The following is a 20,181-nucleotide window of genomic DNA, read 5'->3' on the forward strand; positions in this document are numbered from 1 at the left end:
TTGACTAAATATCAAAAGAAAAAGTTCCTTATCATAAGAAATCTCTAGATACCATGTTTCCACATTGAAAATTAAAATGTTATAAAAGATGTAGCCCTTTCCAACATGTACGTTATTATATTATCCGTTGCACAGTAGAAATCTTTGTATTGCAAGTAAAAACTATCAAGTTTCATTTCATTTTTATAATTGTACAATTGTTTTTCTAAATTTAATTTGGAACTTTTTATTCTCATCTATTCTTTTAGATTTGCTGGGATTCAATCGTATTTTAAATTACGTATTATGAAGGAATTATTTTGTAAGATACATAGTTTTATAAATTAGAATTCTGAAAGAAAAATCAAATCAACATGAACAAAATACTCTACATAGTCTTATGAAGGTTATTAGGAAAAGTTTTATTAAATGAAAATATATAACAAAGGACGACTTACGCCATTGTCAATTGTACATGATGCAACCTTAGGTGGGTAAAAGGAAAATAAAATAATCGTGGAATAAATAATTTTAATGAAAATATTTTAGCTTTAATTAATAATATTTTTCGTCATCCCCGACAGTAAAGTTTGTTGTTTATGTCCGCTTAGTAGGACGTAAAGCGACAAATGTACGGCCGCTGGATTTCTTTACGTCCGCTGAGCGAGGCACTTCTACGAGGTCCGTGCTCTCAAATGCACACTGATTATCTATCTATATATATGAGATCTGTATATTGGCATCTATGTATATATGGTGGCCAAATGTTGTGTTAATTGTAGTTGTATTTTTTTTTTGACGGCCAGACGCATGTGCGCATTGTCTTTTCACCTTTGTAATGCCTTCTGCTATCCGCATTTATCGTTGCGTCGAGTGGTCGTGGTGGCGCAACGGTAGAGTTGCAGTTTCATCGTTCTCCAAGGTTAAGCTGCATTCGGCGCGGTTAATACTTGGATGGGTGACCGCTTGCGGTCACCATTCGAGTTTCGCCGTTTCGCCTGTGCTCTTGATTCTCGAAGGTCGATTAACTGTTTCTCTGATGCTTCGTCTACGTGATCATAGGTGTGACTGAGTTGGTCCAGATGTTTATGTATGTATATGTATATAAACATCTGGTCATAACTGAGGTGCACCGGTGGCTAATAAACACTATGCTTGTGTAAAAAAAATGCCATGCCTGAGCCTACGGGCGATGATGAATGAAAGAAAAAAAAAAATCGTTGCGTCAAGTTGGTTCACGCCTATATTAAATATAGCGTTGCCCATTTTTTTACCTTCTCTTACTTATCGTTTACCGTATGATCTGTTTCTCGTCTCTTGTGTACGTGTAATTAAAATAATCACTACGTGTTTTTTTAATAAAATTTATTTCAAGTTTAGAGTTGCTGGTAGGTAATGGTAAATAAATTTTCATGGTTATGAGGCTCTTTTACAGTCAAGCTTGAATCAGATGGCGCCAGGGCACGTCACAGCTGTCATGGTTGTCGCACTTGCACACCGTCAAATTTACAGTTGTGTATTGTGTCCGTGAGCCTATCTGTGTGATGAGCAAAGCAGAAGACATAACCTTTGTAAATGATTGCTGTTGTTTGCAGACAATTTTTGTTTGCATTTACGTTTGAAGATAGTAGGAAAAATGAAGTGCAGTGTAATATCCTGTGATAAGAAAGTGAAATTTAAATTTCCTTCTGATAGTGTGATAAAAAAAAGTGCCTCGAAGCAATTGAGAGACCAATAATTAGTAAACAAATACATAAATAGCCTTGTAAATATAACCTAAAATGTACACTTACCTGTCCACGAGTTTTGCTTTTCTTCCACTGACTCTTGCTCCTTTCCCTTTAAAAGCTTTTTCAATTCTGAAGCTTTTAAGCTCCCATAATATTGTTCTTGTCTTCCTTATTTATTTCAAAATTTTAAATATTGCGCTTTACCACTACACTTTAATTTCCTGTATACATACAATACTGAAAAGTAATGTTGTGTGAGTGAGACGGCCATGACAGCCGCGACGTACCCTGGCGCCATCTGATTCAAGCTTGACTGTAAAAGAGCCTCATTAGACTGGTACCTTGAAAGGCTCGCGCTCTACATGAAAAAGCATTTATTTAATACATGGACTGGAAAACCAAGAATGAAGTATCGTTTAATGAAAGTTTTTTTTTAGTGTACTTTGAAGAACTATCAAAAAAAATATGTATTCTAGCATTCACTGTTGAATTATGCGTATGTTTTTTTGTGATCGATCGGTCAGTCCAATTATTGGGCACGTTCGTTTGCACTTCATGAGGACCTTGGTGTATAGGATCAATGCTTGTAAGGAACGCACGGTTCACTGAGTGATTCATTTTTCCCTGCGTTAACCAAATCAACCTATTGAACAAACTTTCCTATACGAGATGACGAAAAATTGTATACGTCACTCGGCCGTAAGGTGGCTCGTGGCTGATGGACGGCCGCGTGATGTCGCCCTCGGCTCCGCCTCAGGCGACACACTCCACGCGGCCGTACATCAGCCACTTAACGGCCTCGTAACGTAATATACTATTTCCGTGGGAATTTTGACTTTTTCCTTTACTTAAAAAATTTTCCAGCCTAAGTAGAAAGAAATTCAGTGTTTCAAATTAACTATTTAATTACTGTGTAAAGTCTTGCATAAGCATATATTTGATCAGCTTTTTTTTAACTCAATGTTTAAGCTGCGTCAAAGAACTTAAGCCTACAAAAACACTTGTACAACAACACAATCAAGTGCAAGTTTTATAAGATATACTTCTAGTATACCTTCTATCTTGTATCATAGGTAATTTTGCAGTAGACTTTTATACTGTAAGTATTTCTTTTTGGTATTAAATCAAGAAACTGTACTTAGCATAATTAGTGCATCGACAAGTGTATAAGCGTATTAATTAACTTTTATTAGAAAACGTTAAAATTTTAATTTTTATTTTTGTATCAATGTGATTAAAACTATGAGACTTCAAATGGCTTTGGTTCATTATTCGTGATAAAAAAGATGAGGTTATGCAGTGACATCATTTATTTTTTTCTTTATACATTTTTTTTTGTTAACCGTGACCGTGACTAAGCAGATATTTTTAATCTTGGTGACAGTCTATTTATCGACAACTGGCCCATGTTTTTTAGGAAAAGATATATACAAGGTCTTGTCTTCACTAAGCCATGCCTCAACTTTTTCCATATCATACATTTCTAAAATGTCACGGGTGACGGTCATAGTTTCGTATGAGATGTTTCCATTTTCTTCTAGTTGACCCGTAACTGTGATAAAGTTATCACGGACCTAAAAATTACACAGATATCTTAGTTAACATATTTTTTTATAATAAAATAAGCTGTATTCATATAAAGTAAATAGTACTGGAGGATTCACTCCCGCAAGCTTCTTGACCAACTCTCTGAGAGTTAATAACAAATATTTAATTTTCTGATTTGGTTAGAACAATTAAATAACTTGCAACTACTAAATATATAATTTTCATTTTTAGTAAAAATTTTAACTTCTCATTTAATCCCATTTTCAAACTTATGCACCCAAGACTGGTCTTGACCAATCACAGAACGATTACATCAGTGGCCATTAAAATTTATGTTCAGGTAAACGTATGATGCAGGTAGAAATAAGAGAATTCCAACAGGTACAAACTTTTGTTTATACTAAGGTCTGATCAAAATTGTTGACGGAGCAGAACATGAGACAAACAGCATATACGTTTTAAAACTTATTTTAAGCGTTTAAGACGATTTTAAAACTAAATTAGATAAAGAACTTCCATACTTACGGTAGCGCTTATTGAAGCCAGGGAAAATTGTGCACAATCCATCATTCTTTTATAAACGTCCTACAAATACATTACTATCATGTAGTCACCATGTATGTATATATATATATATATATATATATATATAAATGTATATGTTTTATACAGTACATATATACACGTATTCATATAGTTATTTGTTCACTATTGCTGATGGCTTTACCTTATTTTCGTTGGGTTCGAAGGAACAATCACCACCGGGTATCTTTGTAACGGCTAACTTTCTTTCCTCTGTATTTGTGTTGCTCGAAGACACAATCTGATGACCCGACAAGCTAGAATATTCGCTCCCACCGAAGGGAGGTCCTATATCATCGCCGTCATCGATTTTTACTTTCACATTTTCGTCAGCCATTTTGATTAAAATACTAGTACATCGTGATTTTCTCGACTGGTGAAAAAAGCGTAGATTGTAGTTAAAGTTACTTTATGCAGAACCCCTTTTTACTAATAGGTGAAGTGAGTGTCTTTCGGTCTCGTGGCAGAGAATAGAATGAAACTCTTTATGTAAGCCGATTACTTCAGCTACGATTCTACGTATGCCCCCAGGACGAATGATATGCATAACAGATGTAGCATATAGTATGTTTTATATCCGCTAGGTGCATTAGGTTGAAGGGGAGGGCTGGCGCCACTAGTCACTTTAACATATCTTAAGCATTGGGTCTTATGGGCAGTAAGGGTCAATTGATGCGCTAATGATGGATACTTGAAAGCTTTTTTTTCCACAAGATTTATAACATGAACTTTGAGGCAAAGTGTGGCAGCACCAGTCATTTATACGCTGTAAAATCCGAATGTGTTGAAGTACATGTTTAAGAAGGTTCGGTCGTTTTTTCTGGGGGGTGGGGTGAGTGGGTGTGCGGGGGGCTTCCATAAGACACCGTGTTAAAGTGAGTTGTGCTAACGGCGCATGAAAACGTCTGCTTACTACATCACGGCTAATTAACTGTGTTCAACTCGTCAGTGCCTACAGTTAAAACCATTAAATGTCATAAACAAATTACGGCACATACTTTAATGCAGCTTGTTTCCGATGGTTCAAGTAAAAAAACTTGAAAACATGTGGTTTGCATGAAAAAAAATAAGCTCAAAAAAGTAAAAGGAGATTCAACTTTTGTCATAAAAAGTGTGTTATGAATTTTTGAAAAACAAACTTTTTTTTGCACAGCATTACAGTTTAAAGTCTTAAGTAAGGCTGAGTTTCATTATGAAAGTTTCAGGTCATGAATTCCAGTCTAACAAATTCTAAAAGCAATTCTGTAGAGACGTCTTGCTCCGTTTAAAAATAATCAGCTGACAACAGACGATGTTCGGTTCTCTCCTATACACTTAGCACAAGACCTTCTCGCAACTTTGTTTACGTTTACACAGATATTACTTCTAAATGTCATATAAGATGCATATTTTTTGATACAAAAGTCTTTCATAAAAGTTAAGCTATCTATTTGAACTTTTTTCTCATCATAAATAAATTTCTAGCTTCGAAATTTGTACAATAAAGGCTGGATAATCGCTTCTGCCCATGAGAGCATGTTAAATAATGCGATTTCGGAGATTTTTTCCCTGAAAATTCGGCTGATGAAAATATTTAAAAAATTTATATCTACTTCCAGCATGTTAAAGTACAACATTTATTTTTTACATGAGTGAATAAATCTCCTTGAAAACAACCAAACCTCCTTGAAAGAATCAAGGGGAACTTCCTAAATTCTGTGGCACTTAGTTAAAAAATATTTTAATCTATTGTATAAGTATTTATAAATAACTCTATTTACAAACTTTACTGTAAAATATTCAAAAATTCTTTCATGGATCTATTAAGATGTACTGCATAGTAACTTTATATTTTAGTACAACTTAATATATTAAAAATCGTGAAAACTACAAATATTCGAAAATAAGTAAAACAAAAAAATTTTATAAAAATTTTTTTTAATCAATACACGTTGACGAAATAGATCTTCTTTTACTACGCAGATTAATAGAAATATTTATCGACTCCTCGACACGATGTACTTGAATTATAGCAAGATCATTGAGTATTATCTTTAGCATAATAGACCGAATATAAGTCTTTAGACCCCTAGTAGAAACGTTACTACATAAACTGGTTAGAAACTCGTGAACATGCTATAGGCTTATTTGGTCATATACGTTGACAAGTTTCTAGCCAGCTTATGTAGTAATTTTCTTCCAGGGACGACGCATGGCAGAAAATGATTTTTCATTTGTACAAGTTAATGCTAAAAAGAGTGAGATGAAGCTTCACAAATTTGCAGAGTTTATCAAGTGCCTTGTTGCCTTTTAAATTTTCTACACTTTCTTTTAAAGATGCGAGTAATCGAATTTGTGAACATTTTTGATCCAATACAATTTTGCCTAGGCAACTCGTTTTTTAAATAAAAGTACTTATTTGTAGAAAAGTAGTAGTTTACAAAATTGAAAATAAAAAAATCTTTTGAAAATGTTGTATAAACTTTCCCTCTCATAACTAAGTGAATAAAAATCTTACTATGCTGAACAAGCTTGTCTGGATCCATACCGTTTCAAATAATCTCATTGGTAAAAAAATTACAAAAAATTGTAACTTCATCGATAATCATATTACTCTTACCAATAAAGAAATTCTTATTTTTTTGTCTTGATATAATGGGGTAAATTTTGGCCACGTCAATCTTCGTTATAATAATGAAAGTATACCTGTACATACGTCTTCGGCGTACGTCTCCGTAATATTATTAAATTAGGCGAAGATGTAACATCTACATTAAATGCGACAGAGGTCGTGTGAAAGACTCCTTGTAGCGACTATCCCGTTAGTTATGTTGGACAAACGAACAAAACACTTATTATTCTGAGAGATGTATAAAAACAATTCAGTTGTTTTTGAGCCTAAAATTATTTTCAGACACAATTTTAACTGAAACTCAGTGAAAACGTATGATAAATAGCCTAACTAAAAAAAAGACAAAAAAAACTGTTATCAGACATGATTTCTGATAAATTTAATAGAAATACTTTAAATAGAAAAAAAGACCTTAATTAGTTTTAAAAAGTTTATTTACCTTTGTGACAAGTTTTGACAAATATTGATAGGCTTCGAGTGGTCTGATGTTTGTTACGGTTGCGGTGTGGGTAGTCTGTACCCAGACACTGGCAAACCATTGCTTGAAATAAACGTAGACTTGACTAGAGTAAATTTTTACTCATACTCTTTAAGTAGTGCCAATTTTTCGGTAATAATAATAAAAATGTCATAATGGTTGATTTCTTTATATCAACAATTTTTTGTATTTTATTGTATGTTGCTTGTGTGTGTTTATGGTCGATAATTTATTGGCAAAACGAAGGCCAGCAAAACGTTACTATAGTCCTGTCTACTTAATTATTTACTGTATAAAGTATTGCATATAAATATTTTAGCTGAACCCTTTTTTTTAGCTACCGCGTCAAATAACTTAAAATCTGTAAAACCGTTCATAAAAACAAAATCAAGAGCAAGTTTTATGAGACATACCTTAATTATACCTTTTATCTTGTGTCGTAAGATTTTTTGCAATAGACTATGATACTGTAAGTATCTCTAGTAAGTGTAAAATCAAAAAATTGTACTTAGCATTAGTGGATGGACAAGTGCATAAGCGTATTTATTAACATGTTTTAAAAATCGTTTGAATTATAATTTTTATCCTTGTATTAATGTGATTACAAATATACGATCTCAAATGGCTTTGGTTAACTATTTGTATAAAAAAAGATGAGGTTATACAGTGACATGACTTTTTATTTTCCTTTATACATTTTCTTTTGTTAATTGTGATCGCGAATAAGATGATATTTAAAATGTTGGTTACAGTCTATTTACTGACAAGTGGCCAATGTTTTTTTGGAAGAGATATAAACAAGGTTTGGTCATCTCTTAGCCATACCTCAACTTTTTCCATATTATACTTTTCTAAAATGTTACGTGGGATGGTCATGGTATTGAATAAGACATTTTTATCCTCTTCTCATTGACCCGTAACTGTAATGGAGTTATCATAGACCTAAAAATTACACAGAAGTCTTAATTAACATATTTTTTAACATTTAAATAAGCTGCATTCATATAAGTTGAACAGTACTAGATGCTCCACCCTGCCCGCTTTTTGACATACTCCCTGACAGTTGATAACAAATATTTAATTACAAATGGTCTTCGGTTTATAGCTCCAACTTAGCCGTTTTTTAACGTTAATTTTCCAACGTCTAAGCTCTGTGATAACGTATTTTACAAATTAATTTGCATTTATGTGTTCCAAGTATACAAAAAAGTAAAATAATTTGTAAATGACTTTCATCCGAAATGATCGATCAAATTGAGGAAATAAAAAAAAAGTTAGAATCACTGAAAGGACAATTGACTAGTTACAAAAAATGAGCCAAAGAGTTATCACGCTATTTCATCGAGTAATATGGCAATAAGGATCGAAACTACCCTCCCTAGTTATGAATGCGGTCTTGTAGCTCTTCAACCCCTTTTACGCCGTCGCGTCGGTAGGTATACCTATACCTACTATAGTACCTGCATAGTACACAGCGCGTCAAACAAAAAGAATCTCCTATAACACCTGACACATTGAAGCCCTCGTCATCGACGTACCTGCTAATGATATATTTTCTGGGGGACAGCAGCTGGTGAGGAATTACCCACTTTTACCTTTCGAACATAATTTTAAGCACAAGTGAAATCGAAGCATTTCTGGATTGTAAGTTGGATTACGAGCTCAAAAAAAATGTTGGCATTGTAAAGATAAACAATAAAAAATAACAAAATTTTCTTGACTTTACTCTACTACCCTTCACCAGCGAACGAAAGCACAAAACCACAGTAACATGAGTCGACGACGAAAAGCACAACATCCTTCCATTCCATCGAGGGGTGCGTGCAATGAATATTTTTTGGAGAGCCTATAGGTGCCTACGCCCGTTTTGATAGAAAACGAACTATCCTGTTTTTTTCGAGGTGTCATCTTTTAAGCATTGCGAGAGAAAACAGCAACGAATTGCTAGTGAACCCGGTTAAACTTTAGACGAATCTAATCTAAAGTTTTACCTATATTTGGAAAAATGTTCAACGCAACAGGCGTCTGGCCTTGCATTTTTAATGCTACAAATCAATAAGCCGACAGGAAAAAAAAACACATGTGGTCTACTTAAAAAAGGCTGTACCTACGTAGAAAAAACTCTATCCCTATACTAGCTGTTTTTTCTTCTTGCAATGTCTTATGTATCACGGATGTGTGAATGTATGCGTAAACAAAATATGGATCTTAATTTATTAACTTAGCAGATCGTCTTCCTTCCATTCAATGGGTTATAGCTCAGCTATGGTGTAATTGTTTTGCTTTTTGTTAAGCAGCGTCGATTTTTATCATGTGTACCTGCTGTGCATAGGAAAAACTCGTTTCTCATGCAGAGTCAACACGACAGCTTGGTCTGACAAAAAAAAAAAATTAAAAAGCATCTTCATAAAACAACATGATAGAAAAATAAAACAATAATATAATTTTAATTACTAACACATTTTGTATACTGTTATGTTATCACAAAATATGAAAAAATTTAATCAATTGTATTCGATATTTAACAGTTTTATTTTTTTTTTTTTTTTTTATAACTAGGTATAAATAGTACCTACGTACTAATTTTAAATCGATACTGTAAGTCAGTAAAAATGAGATTAATTATTATTTCGACGAAAATTATTTTACATTATTATTTAATAAATACATTACGAAATCTAAGTCAATTTTCTGACTGACCTTTTACAAATCAATTGTTACAGATAAAGCTTTCATTAAATAGTAAAAAAACGATTACATATAATAAAATGTTTTTACATCAGTGAATAAAATGTATCTAGAGAAAAAAATCTATGCAAAAAGAAGTCAACGCAACTTTTGTATGATATTAACTTGTTTCCCTCAAGTGAAAGATACCTGTTGAAAATCTATTCAATATTCTTTGAACAATTGAATTTTCAATACTTTAATTCTTCCTTTCTCTTGTTTCTTTTTTTTTTTTTTTTTGTGTGTGAAAAATAAAATTTTTTACGCAATACAAAATTTACATCACATCGATGGATTTTCGTCAAAAGGTACAACAGAAATCTTCCAATTACTAGAATTCTTAAAAATTAAAACCACAAATACTTATAATATTAAAATTTTTGCGATCGAAAAATGCCCAGCTTAGTTTATTTAGTCATTCTGTCATTTAGTTTGTATTGCAGCATGTTAGGGTAGACTTAGTGTTATCACGGAAATTCGAATAATTACTACTTCTAACACATCATTTTGTGAAAATAATTTATTTAAAAAAAAGCAGAAGAACAATATTGTAAAACGTATTTACTATTACTTGGTATTTATTAGTTCTACTCTGTGACTCGTATTCATGAAAGTTGCCGTACAAATTATTTTAACAGCGCTTAAGAAGACACGCGCACTGCAACAACACTTGATGGAGAACTGAGACGATTTTTCGACATCTGTAAAATAAATAGTTTCTCAAAAGGTATCTTACATACGACGAGCTCAAGATCAATACATAGCTTGAATACTCATTCAATATAAGCAAAAAAGGATAAAATATCCAAAACTTGTGGTCGCAGGAGAAAAAAGCCACTCGGTCGAGTTTGCGTTAACACACGTAGGGTGGGAGGAAAGAGCTTTTGAGTTTAAGAATATTAGCCGTGATATTTAAAGGGTAGGAGCGAAAGTAGCTCTTATTCGCTTCAAGAAAATACGTGGCACCAATAACTGTACCGTTTACCCCTACCTATGATTGTATCGGTTGGAGCTATGTGCTCCAACGGTGGATTAACCCGGTTTGATGGTGGTAGTCCTGATGTTGGAAATGGCTTAATATATTATTTATTTGAAATACCTGGCACCTACGTTGGTTTATTTTGTGGAATATTTCTCGGTGTACAATGAGAACTAATAAAAAAAAAAAAAAATTGGTATAAAAGAAAAAAATACGACCGTTTTTTTTACTACAAATAACGAGGATTCAGTTAAATCTCTTGCACTTGTCTAACTACTTTTTCAAAAACTAATTGAAATTCACATCTTCCAGACCTAAAATTTTATATCCTAGTACATAAATGTTTTCATCTTTAAAAAAGTACAGTAAAATCTCTGGTACCATGGAAAGCAAAAATATTGGAACCGAAATTTTTGTTTGATTATTAAGATAAAGTTCAGTTAAGAATAAAACTACAATTTTAATGTTAACATAAACATTTTTTCAAGCATCAGAATCCTATCAAAGGATACTTCTTTGTATTTCTTACTGTATGTGCTGCACAAATACACAAGGTATTTTGTTACTTATTTTAAGATAGTGTTTAATATCATACTTCGATTTTTTTGGTTTTTCCTTAATATACATAAGCATTAAATATTTAAAAAGCATCCACACCAACGAATAGCTGATTTGTGATTTTATACAAACACCCACAAGAGAGTGTTCGATCAATAACACGATTTACTTACCAATGGGTCAGCGCTTGATTCCAACAACATATCATAAAAAAATAAACGTGAAACAAAAGCAGGTGCAGGACATATACGAACTATTATAAATACTTTATAAAAAGCACTACGTAGAAGGTGGTAAAATTTAATTGTCATGCACGTTGAACGCGTTAGTGCTGACACGCGATACATGAGGGAACAAACTGTTCTTTTTTGGCTCAGTTCTGTGTACCTAGTGTCGCTATACTTTGTTTTATGCCGAAAAGTATATATGGACAATAGGAAACTTTGGACGTTGGAAGGGAAAACCTCGGGGAAATGTTTCTAGAAGCGTAGGGGCTGTTATAATTATATGTGTTCTTGACCGCAGGACAAAAATGTGGGTGCGTTGGGAGAATTTCCTGTACAATATTTATAACGTTTGTTACTGTATTTACCCCCTCGTGAGTGTTGGCACTTTTTCTTACTTTTAATGATGCTTATAGTTCAAAGCTTAGAAATTTTTTGCGGCGTGACAGCTGATACAGGAAGATACATAAATATTCGTATTGATCGATCAAGGCGCTTTGCTGACAACAATTTTAGCTAACTGACACGTAAAATTGCATACGGAATAGATAAGTAAAGCATATCATGGAGTTATGAACAATAACGCATCTGATATGAATGTCACTTTTTTTAACCCTTATTTCAAAATTCTTTTGCTTGTTAAAATAGTTACTTAGTATTCGTGATCGTTCAAGGTGTTTGGTTCCCTTAAAATACATAAAAGTTTTTAAAAATTATAAACATAAAGAAATTAAAATGTAACAAATAAACTTCTGTAAATAAATTAATAAATTATTTGTTAAGTAACTTCAGATACTAACTAATTTTTTGCTTTACTCAAAAATATAAATAGTTACATGTTTAAAAATATGGCAAAATATGTTGTTGAAACGTTACTGGTAACAAATATTTAATCTCCAATAAAAAGGAACTTAAAGCCTATATGATGCATTGCTTTTAATTTTGTCATGTATTGGATTCTTTGCGACCTGTCCTACGACGATTGGCTTCTGTTTTGTTTGTTTTAGGAAATACGAATAAAATAAGGGGAAGTTAGGAAGGGGTTGACTGTAAGTATGTCGATGGGCGTGACTTTTCTCCCACTTCATGGCCAGGAAATTTTGGTAGTGGAAAAGGGGATTCCAAGCCCTTGAAGGCACAGCCCCAACACGTCACTGTCTCGCAGTCCGTCAACTAGACAACACCTCAACCCCAAGTGATCACTGTGTTCTACGTGTCCGATACAGTTTGTCAAAGGAGTTTAGTGCTCAAATCGATATTCATCCGCGAAAAGTGTCCTGTGAATCCCGAAAAATCAAAACTCTCAGCATCCAAAGATCGGCCATTCCAGCCGTGCCCAGCTTCATCTAAGGATTTTCCGGAAGTCGTTGTTTGGGTCACGAGAATCAAGTTAACAAGTAAGTGCATCTTTAAATCCTCTCTCTGGCAGAAAAAAATGTATTTCACTCTTAGCAAAATCATCTTGTTTCGTTTGACGTGCTGTACCTTTTTGATACAAAATAAGCAAAGTCTATGTTAAACAGCAAGTGTATGTTAGACAAAATTGGGCGTAAGTCTTTACTATTGAAATGCAGTATTAGTCAAGAAAAGTTTAAATTTGTTATGTGTGAGAATACTAAAGGCAGTTTTGTACATGGTAAAGTAAAAATTTATTATAAAAATTACTAAATAATAATTTTTTTTGGATTAATACAACTAATGCTGAATTTTGGTAAAAACATTGCTGACTTAATTCATCTTGACTAAACTTCACCAAAAATAATCAAGCTTTTTTGCATCAAGAAATTCTACATAGAACTAAAAGAATATTGCCAATAGCTACGCAGCCTTCGAAAAGCTCTAAATTATCTTGTTTTTATAATTAACAGTAATTATCAAAACATTTTTTTTTTCTATTTTTATTATAGAATTAACATAAAATAGGAATTTAAATAGTGATACAACTTGAGTTTTCCATATAAGACGTTGAAAGGAATGGTAGGCATTAAAAATAGTAGTCGAAAAACGTTTGAAGATTAAAAAATTCAATGCGGATTCGGAAACAAAGAAATTGGAGGTTTCTTTATAATTTTTAATCTATTTTTCACAACCTTTTTACCACTTACTAAGGCAATAGTATGGTAAATAGTAGAAAAAAAAAAAAAATTTTGTACAAAATATAAAAATTTTCGTAAATGTTTTTATTTCTTATGGGATTTACAAAAAAAATATTTTGAATGTCTCCGTGTATAGAGGATAACTATATTATTTACTCTTTTACAACATCTTGAGTTATATTTATAATTTATTCAGAATTAAAAAGAAAATTTGACTGAACTCAATCAATAGTAGCGTAACATACATTTAATACATTTAAAACAGAAAAAAATAGAAATGTGTCTTTACAATTTACATGCCTAATCCATTTTGTACCATGAAATAAAAATAACACTGTTGTATAAGTATTGTAATTAAATTAAATTTAATGTTCATTTTGTTATGCGTTAGTAGTTGTACTCACGTAATTTGCTTTCTTTAACTCGTAGAAAGTATGCTTATGAAATGATTTTATTTAATTATGTAAGTAAACATGTACATTTTTTCTTAATCTATTTTTAGCCAAAAATGGTGAAGCTAACCAGCCTCGTTGTAATATTAGCCGTTGTTTTATTTATGCCATGTGATTCAGCAAAAAACATGGAAAGTCAAGTTCCTGTAATTTTGGATGTACAAAAGTTCTATGCGACCACCAGTATAGGAATTATTTACAGGAGCAACGAAGGTAAGCAAAAGCAAAGCGCTTGTTAAGAAAATCATAATACCTGATAACAACAATTTTTCTCTTAAATCCACAGATATACATTCGGTGGTTAACATGGTTAAAGAATTCTCACGAAAAATGGTGTATTCTGTAGCTTCGACTATATCGGATCTTTCAGAAAAGTATCCGAAACTAAGAAATTACTCAAAAACCCTTTTTGTGGTGTTTTTAAATACTGACAATGATTTCGAAAAATTTACACGTTTCTCGAGGCATCATAATCTGTCGCCTCACGTATGGCTTTTGTTATTCCGGCCAGCCGTTACTGAACAAATCGATATCACTTGCCGATATCCTAAAAAGAATTACCTTCACTTAAATATAAAAAGTGAAGTTTTGATAAAATGCGGAAACAATAAAAACATTCATGAATGGTTCGCTGTCGGCTCCCAGAATGAATTACAAGTTAATAAATTATTTGAATGGAGCAAGGAAAACGGATTAACCCTCATAGACAAGCGAGCTTTAGTCCAGAGACGAAAAAATTTAAGTGGTGCTTCGGCTACAATTACTACCAAAGTAATTTGTTTCATAAAAAGTTTATTTTTAAATAACAAAATTATTTTATTTCAAAAAAATTAATTGTTTCTCTGCATCGTTAGGTTCCATCTCCTCTTTATTCTCAAGTAGTTCAAGATTTCGCTAAAACAACAGGATTAGTACTTGAGTATAAAAACGATTCTCATATCATAAAAAAATTAAATGAAAGTCTTGAAAACACATCAAACGATTCTACAAAACTATTGAATGAGAGTATTATTCTTCCTGGCAAGTTTTTAACGAACAAAAATTTAGATGAGTATGACGTAACGATCGAAATCATGGATTATCAAGATTATATTTTGTATAAATTATCAGACTCTAAGGAAATTCCATGGAATGGTTATTTTGAGGTAAAAATATTTGAATTTGAAATATTTATAACCTAATTTTTTTTTAATTTTAATATATTTTTAATTGAACAGGTTTTTAACAAGCGTATTTGGATTTTTTTGATTATACTCATACCTATTTCTTCAGTATTATTTGTAATCATTTTAGTATTACATAAAGATAGAAGAGGATTCATTTATAAATTGTCGGATGGTTTTTTGAATGTATGGCGCATGTTTGTCCATCAAGAATTCACAGGTAAACTATTAATGGAGGTTTCTTGTAAAAATACAGCAAAGACTTTAACATTATGATGGGATGGCACTTGTGTGCCGAACCTAATTTTCTTACCAAAGGCATACCCGACCCTCAAAAATGCCCAAGGTACGAAATTTTCGTCACGTCATACTAGTGCCATCATCATAAGAACTATTTTGTGCATCGTGGAATAGCCCTAGTTTGATATCGATCGTGTCGAGAATGATATTTCTCTTTTCAAGGGCGCTGTCAACGTTTAAATGTCACGAAAAAGGCTTCGTGTTAGGAAAAAGTTTTCATCACCGTAGCGTTGACAAAGTATGCATTACTAGTATATATTACGCACCTAGTGAGCGAAATATTATTACTGCACACAGGAAAGAATTTTGCTACACACTGCTTTTAACATTAATACTTCTTTTATATCTATTTTCCTTACCCTTATGTGGCGAGACATCTCGAACGCACCTCGTGTCGGACTATTTCCCGCACTTGTGTGATAAACTTGCACTCGTGGCCGGTAACGGTAGCTCGTGCGTGTCATTCACATTTTTTCGGGAAATCATATTTTTCACACTTGCTATGTGAATAACTATTTATTTCTTTTAACTGTTTCACCATCAATCAAAAAAAAGCAGCAACTGAAAGTCCCTATAAGTGCTAAAAGGAGAAAAAGTAATTAAAAACAATATTGATGATTATTACTTTTCTCTTTGTCTCAACGCATCATATTGTTGGGCGAGTAAAATTTGGCTGTTCCATTTAATTTTCCAATAAATCCGGATTAAACTACGCTTATAACTTTTTAGCTTCAAAAATATTATCTATAACCTACAGGCGAACACTCATAAAAAAACGAAAGCGTCCGAGAAAAGTTGAAAACAGTTAGAAATTTTCTAAAAAAATCAGTATCCAATAAGTTTTCAAAGAGCTGTGAGAGAGGCTCTTGCTCTAACTAGGCAAAACAATTTTTCAATACGTCATGTGTACAGGATACTTTAAACTGTGCAGACAATTAAGATTTGCTTGATTTCTGAATACTTGAATTTAAAAAATTTTTAAATTATGGATAGTTATTCGAGTTCGCGAAATTTATGACTTTGCTCTTGTACGATAATCATCTACTGTTGAATATAATTTACGAAGCGTAGGAATTTAAGAACTTGTATGGTAGAATTGCCTGACTATACTTTAATGTTTTTTTTAATTTACAGATGTACAATTTAATTCTGTATCATCCAAAATCGCAAGGCTGTCGCTATATCTGACAGCATTCATTATTATTTCAATGTACGCGGGCTGTTTTACCAGTTTCGCAACAGTTTCAATACCACATATTCCATTTAAAAGTGCAAGTGAATTTATAGAGGATAAAACATATCAATTGATCATTCTAAAAAATGATACTATTTTAACATTTTTCTCGGTAATTTTATTAAGTTTTAACTAAAAATATGTACAATTTCCATTATACTCATAAACTTTATCTTGTGACATTTTTTTAGAGCTCGGAGAACGACATAAATGATAAATTAAAATTGTTTTTAAGGGATGAGAATAGTCTACCCACAACTCAAGAAGATGCTTTTAATCAGGTAATGTAAAATATTTAGTTTGTGTGACAATTATTTTAAAAAATATTTAACAATGTACAATCTTTAATAATAGCGTCTAAAAATTATTTCCATTGCTTTGTTTTATAAACTTTTATTTCAAATTATGGTAAAAGTTTTTGTTAATGTTTTTGAATATTCTATTCTAGAAAACGATTTTTGTCGTTGAAAGAAATTCTATAAAAATCATTTAGAAATATCTTAAACGTTTCAGTTGGAAAATTGTACTACAGGTGTGTTACGAAACTTTACTGTGTAAATCTGGTTATAGGCTGACACACTAAATCAAAGCGATTTTATAATGTTTTTGAAAGCTACAAATATTTAATGAATTAAAACAGATTATTTTTTAGCTTTTGAAGTATTCCAAGTTTATTTGATTTTAGATATGCAATGAAAGAGTGGTTTATTATACATTTGACATAATACGACGTCCACTTATTATGAAGTACTATTGCGAGACCTTGGCGATTCCACTACGTAATACTAGAAAAAGAGCTATCGGTTTAAAAAAAGGAGATCCACTTCTTCAATTTTTAAATCATCAGTAAGTATTAAAAAAGTTGATACATATCTAAGAATTTCAACAACATTTTTTTTAGTATTCAGAAGTACAGAGAAAATGGAGTACTATCTCGAACAAGGAAGGCTAGGCTTGACGCTATGAGCATTGCTAAAGAAGTTTCATGTACATCATTAGGTATTACTGAAGTCGCTCCATTGTTTGTGTTTTTAATTTGTGGATTTGCCTTAAGCTTCATCATATTTTTGTATGAAAAATTTCACAGACAGATTGTAAAGTATTTTGTAAGAAAACAATGTAGGAGAATCAAGAAACTTAGGAAACCAAAAAAAAATAACCGTTTGTACAACGATGGGAAGCCATTTTCAGTTTACTCTCAGTACCGGGAGCCGCAGCCTCGCCCTTTGTGGCCTTATACCCCATAAGACTGTTATCGTGATACCGTAAATCACAAAATATTATATGACGTTACTAGGACACATAAGTACAAACATTATCGCTTGAAGGATACGATTATTGTATGTTTGTGCCCGAGTCACGTATAGTGTTTTTTCCTACCTCGGGCGTTTTTAAGAGGCTGGTGTGCCTTTGGTAAAAAAATAATAGGATTCGCCACGTAAGTGCAATCGCTCCGCAGCTAACTTACGTCCCTCGAGCTCTAAGTGGCAGACCTCTCGAGCTGCAAAATAGCCCCAGACACGATGGCACTCATTCGAAAAAAACTACTATTCTTACCAAGAGTAAAATATGCAGGTTTTCGCCTGTGATTAAAAGTTAGACATGTACAAATCAAAGTAAACAAAAAAGTAATCACCCAACTTGCCCAAGTAATGCCCCACTTGGTAGAGACGTTTCTTTTTTTCTAGGGCGTGAAAAGACTTTGCACCCACTAAGGTATACAAAATTTTCTTACTATGGGTACAAATTGTAACAGACGCTTTATGCCCTCGGAACACACTCTGAATTATTATTATGACTTTAGGCCAACTTGCAGAAAGTGGATTACTAGGTGCGAAGTGTGCCTACAGTTAAAATTGCACTTTTTGCCCTTGGTAAGAACAACGACATACGCGAATTGGGCACAATGATAAAACATTTGCCTCCAAGCTGTTTGGGCGATAATAGCTGTACTTTCTAAAAAAAAGTGACATAAAGTATACCATTTCCTACCTTAGGTGTTTTGAGAGGCAGGAGTTCCCTTGGTAGGGAAAATAGGATTCGCCACATAAGCGCCTTCGCACCACGGCTACATTATGCCGCAAAATATCCCCAAAGACAATGGCACTTGTTCGACGAAAACTAATATTTTTTATTAAATTTTTGCCTTAAAACATCATAAGACATCAATAAAAGTATCACTTAGATTAATTAATTAATAAAAACGCATTACATGTATACAAATTAATTAATGTGTATTCAATCATATACAAAATAAAAAATATAACCAGCCCAATTTTCGGTTTAAAATGTTAGCAAATTTTTCTTTAACTAAAAAGAAATATCAAATAATATTTGTAAATTTAGTTATAAACAACATTTTTCAACTGTTTTTGTTTTAAAATTGGTATTTTTTACCAAAAACAATGCACTTTATTTTAATAAAGTATGTAAAAAAAATATCGAAGGTATTACGTTTTCTTATGACGGAAAATCGTTTTCTGCGATTTAAATCTAAAAAAAATTTTTTTAAGTTTTATTTTTAAATCCTAATAGAGACTAAACAACGTGTGTTGCACAAAACAAAAGAAACAGAATTCCCTTTTGCAATGCTGCCATCTGACATTTTAAATTTGAAAGCTTATCCAAATAATAACCAAGCGATATTTTGCAATAGATTCAAAAGCATTTTATTTGATTACACAAAAATTACCAATTCTCATAGTTTAGTTTGAATTGTCTACTTATTATTGGTTTTACAGTTATTAAACAATATGAAGTTTAGAATGTAAGTTTCTGTGATTTTTTGAAAACGAATATTTCATGATCGAAAAAAATTACATCATATAAAGCACCTTCTGACAAACAATTTGGCTTCTCATAAGATTTTGCTACGTGTCACTTACGTTAAGATACAAGCAAAAAGTTTTTAAAAAAATACAATTTTTTAAATAAAATCCTAACTAACAAATGCAGCTGATAATTGTAAAGTGCCAAGACTACTTTTCACGTATTTCTGAGATAATTTTCAAAAGGTAATTTAATTTTTAATAAAGTCCAAAGTTGTCGGTAAAACAAACTGAATATTTTTTTTTAACACCGTATTTACTTAGTTTTTGTTATTGTCAACTATATTTTAAATGAAATTTTTCAAATTAAATCAGAATCATTTAAGAGTAATAAAAATTTATTTAACTGAATTATTTTACTCTACTTCTTCGGATATTTATGTAGTACAGTAGTTTTTGTCGGACAAGTACCATCGTCTTCGGGGCTGTACCCGGTAACCATGGTGTGACGGTGCATATATGGCGAACTCTATTTTTCCTACTGAGGGCACACCAGCCTCTCAAAAATATTCAAGGTAGGAAATCTTTAAATAGTTTTATACTAATGAGGTTATTCTTCAAGATAAACTATACTATAAAAGCACATGTAAAAATTGTTTATTTTTGTAAATAAATTATAAAACAAACGAAATAATTTTTTTTCTATAATCTCAGGTTTTTATGAAACTAAGACGATGCTAGTTGCATAGATA

The 20,181-nt window shown here is 32.1% G+C and overlaps 1 protein-coding gene across 1 annotated transcript; it reads right to left on the reverse strand.

The window, feature by feature from the left end:
• Positions 1 to 3,072: 3,072 nt before the first annotated feature.
• LOC149373198 (uncharacterized) lies at positions 3,073 to 4,319 on the reverse strand. Its single transcript, XM_089597719.1, has 3 exons — positions 3,985 to 4,319; positions 3,783 to 3,842; positions 3,073 to 3,283 (listed from the first exon to the last, which is right to left on the reverse strand). The coding sequence occupies exons 1-3, from the start codon at positions 4,174 to 4,176 to the stop codon at positions 3,095 to 3,097; spliced, it is 441 nt and encodes a 146-aa protein (XP_089453845.1). The 5' UTR covers positions 4,177 to 4,319; the 3' UTR covers positions 3,073 to 3,094.
• Positions 4,320 to 20,181: the final 15,862 nt, after the last annotated feature.

This window comes from Copidosoma floridanum, unplaced genomic scaffold (assembly GCF_036245765.1).
Source record: "Copidosoma floridanum isolate Cflo_tuat_1 unplaced genomic scaffold, Cflo_Japanese_pri ptg000035l, whole genome shotgun sequence".
NCBI classification, from domain to species: domain Eukaryota; kingdom Metazoa; phylum Arthropoda; class Insecta; order Hymenoptera; family Encyrtidae; genus Copidosoma; species Copidosoma floridanum.

What these genes read in the sequence shown, in the direction of transcription:
- LOC149373198 (XM_089597719.1), bottom strand. Translation starts at nt 4,176, where the DNA reads ATGGCTGACGAAAATGTGAAAGTAAAAATCGATGACGGCGATGATATA. An exon ending in TCGAACCCAACGAAAATAAG is followed by an intron (nt 3,843 to 3,984) that starts GTAAAGCCATCA and finishes ATGTATTTGTAG; the next exon opens with GACGTTTATAAAAGAATGAT. An exon ending in TGGCTTCAATAAGCGCTACC is followed by an intron (nt 3,284 to 3,782) that starts GTAAGTATGGAA and finishes TGTAATTTTTAG; the next exon opens with GTCCGTGATAACTTTATCAC.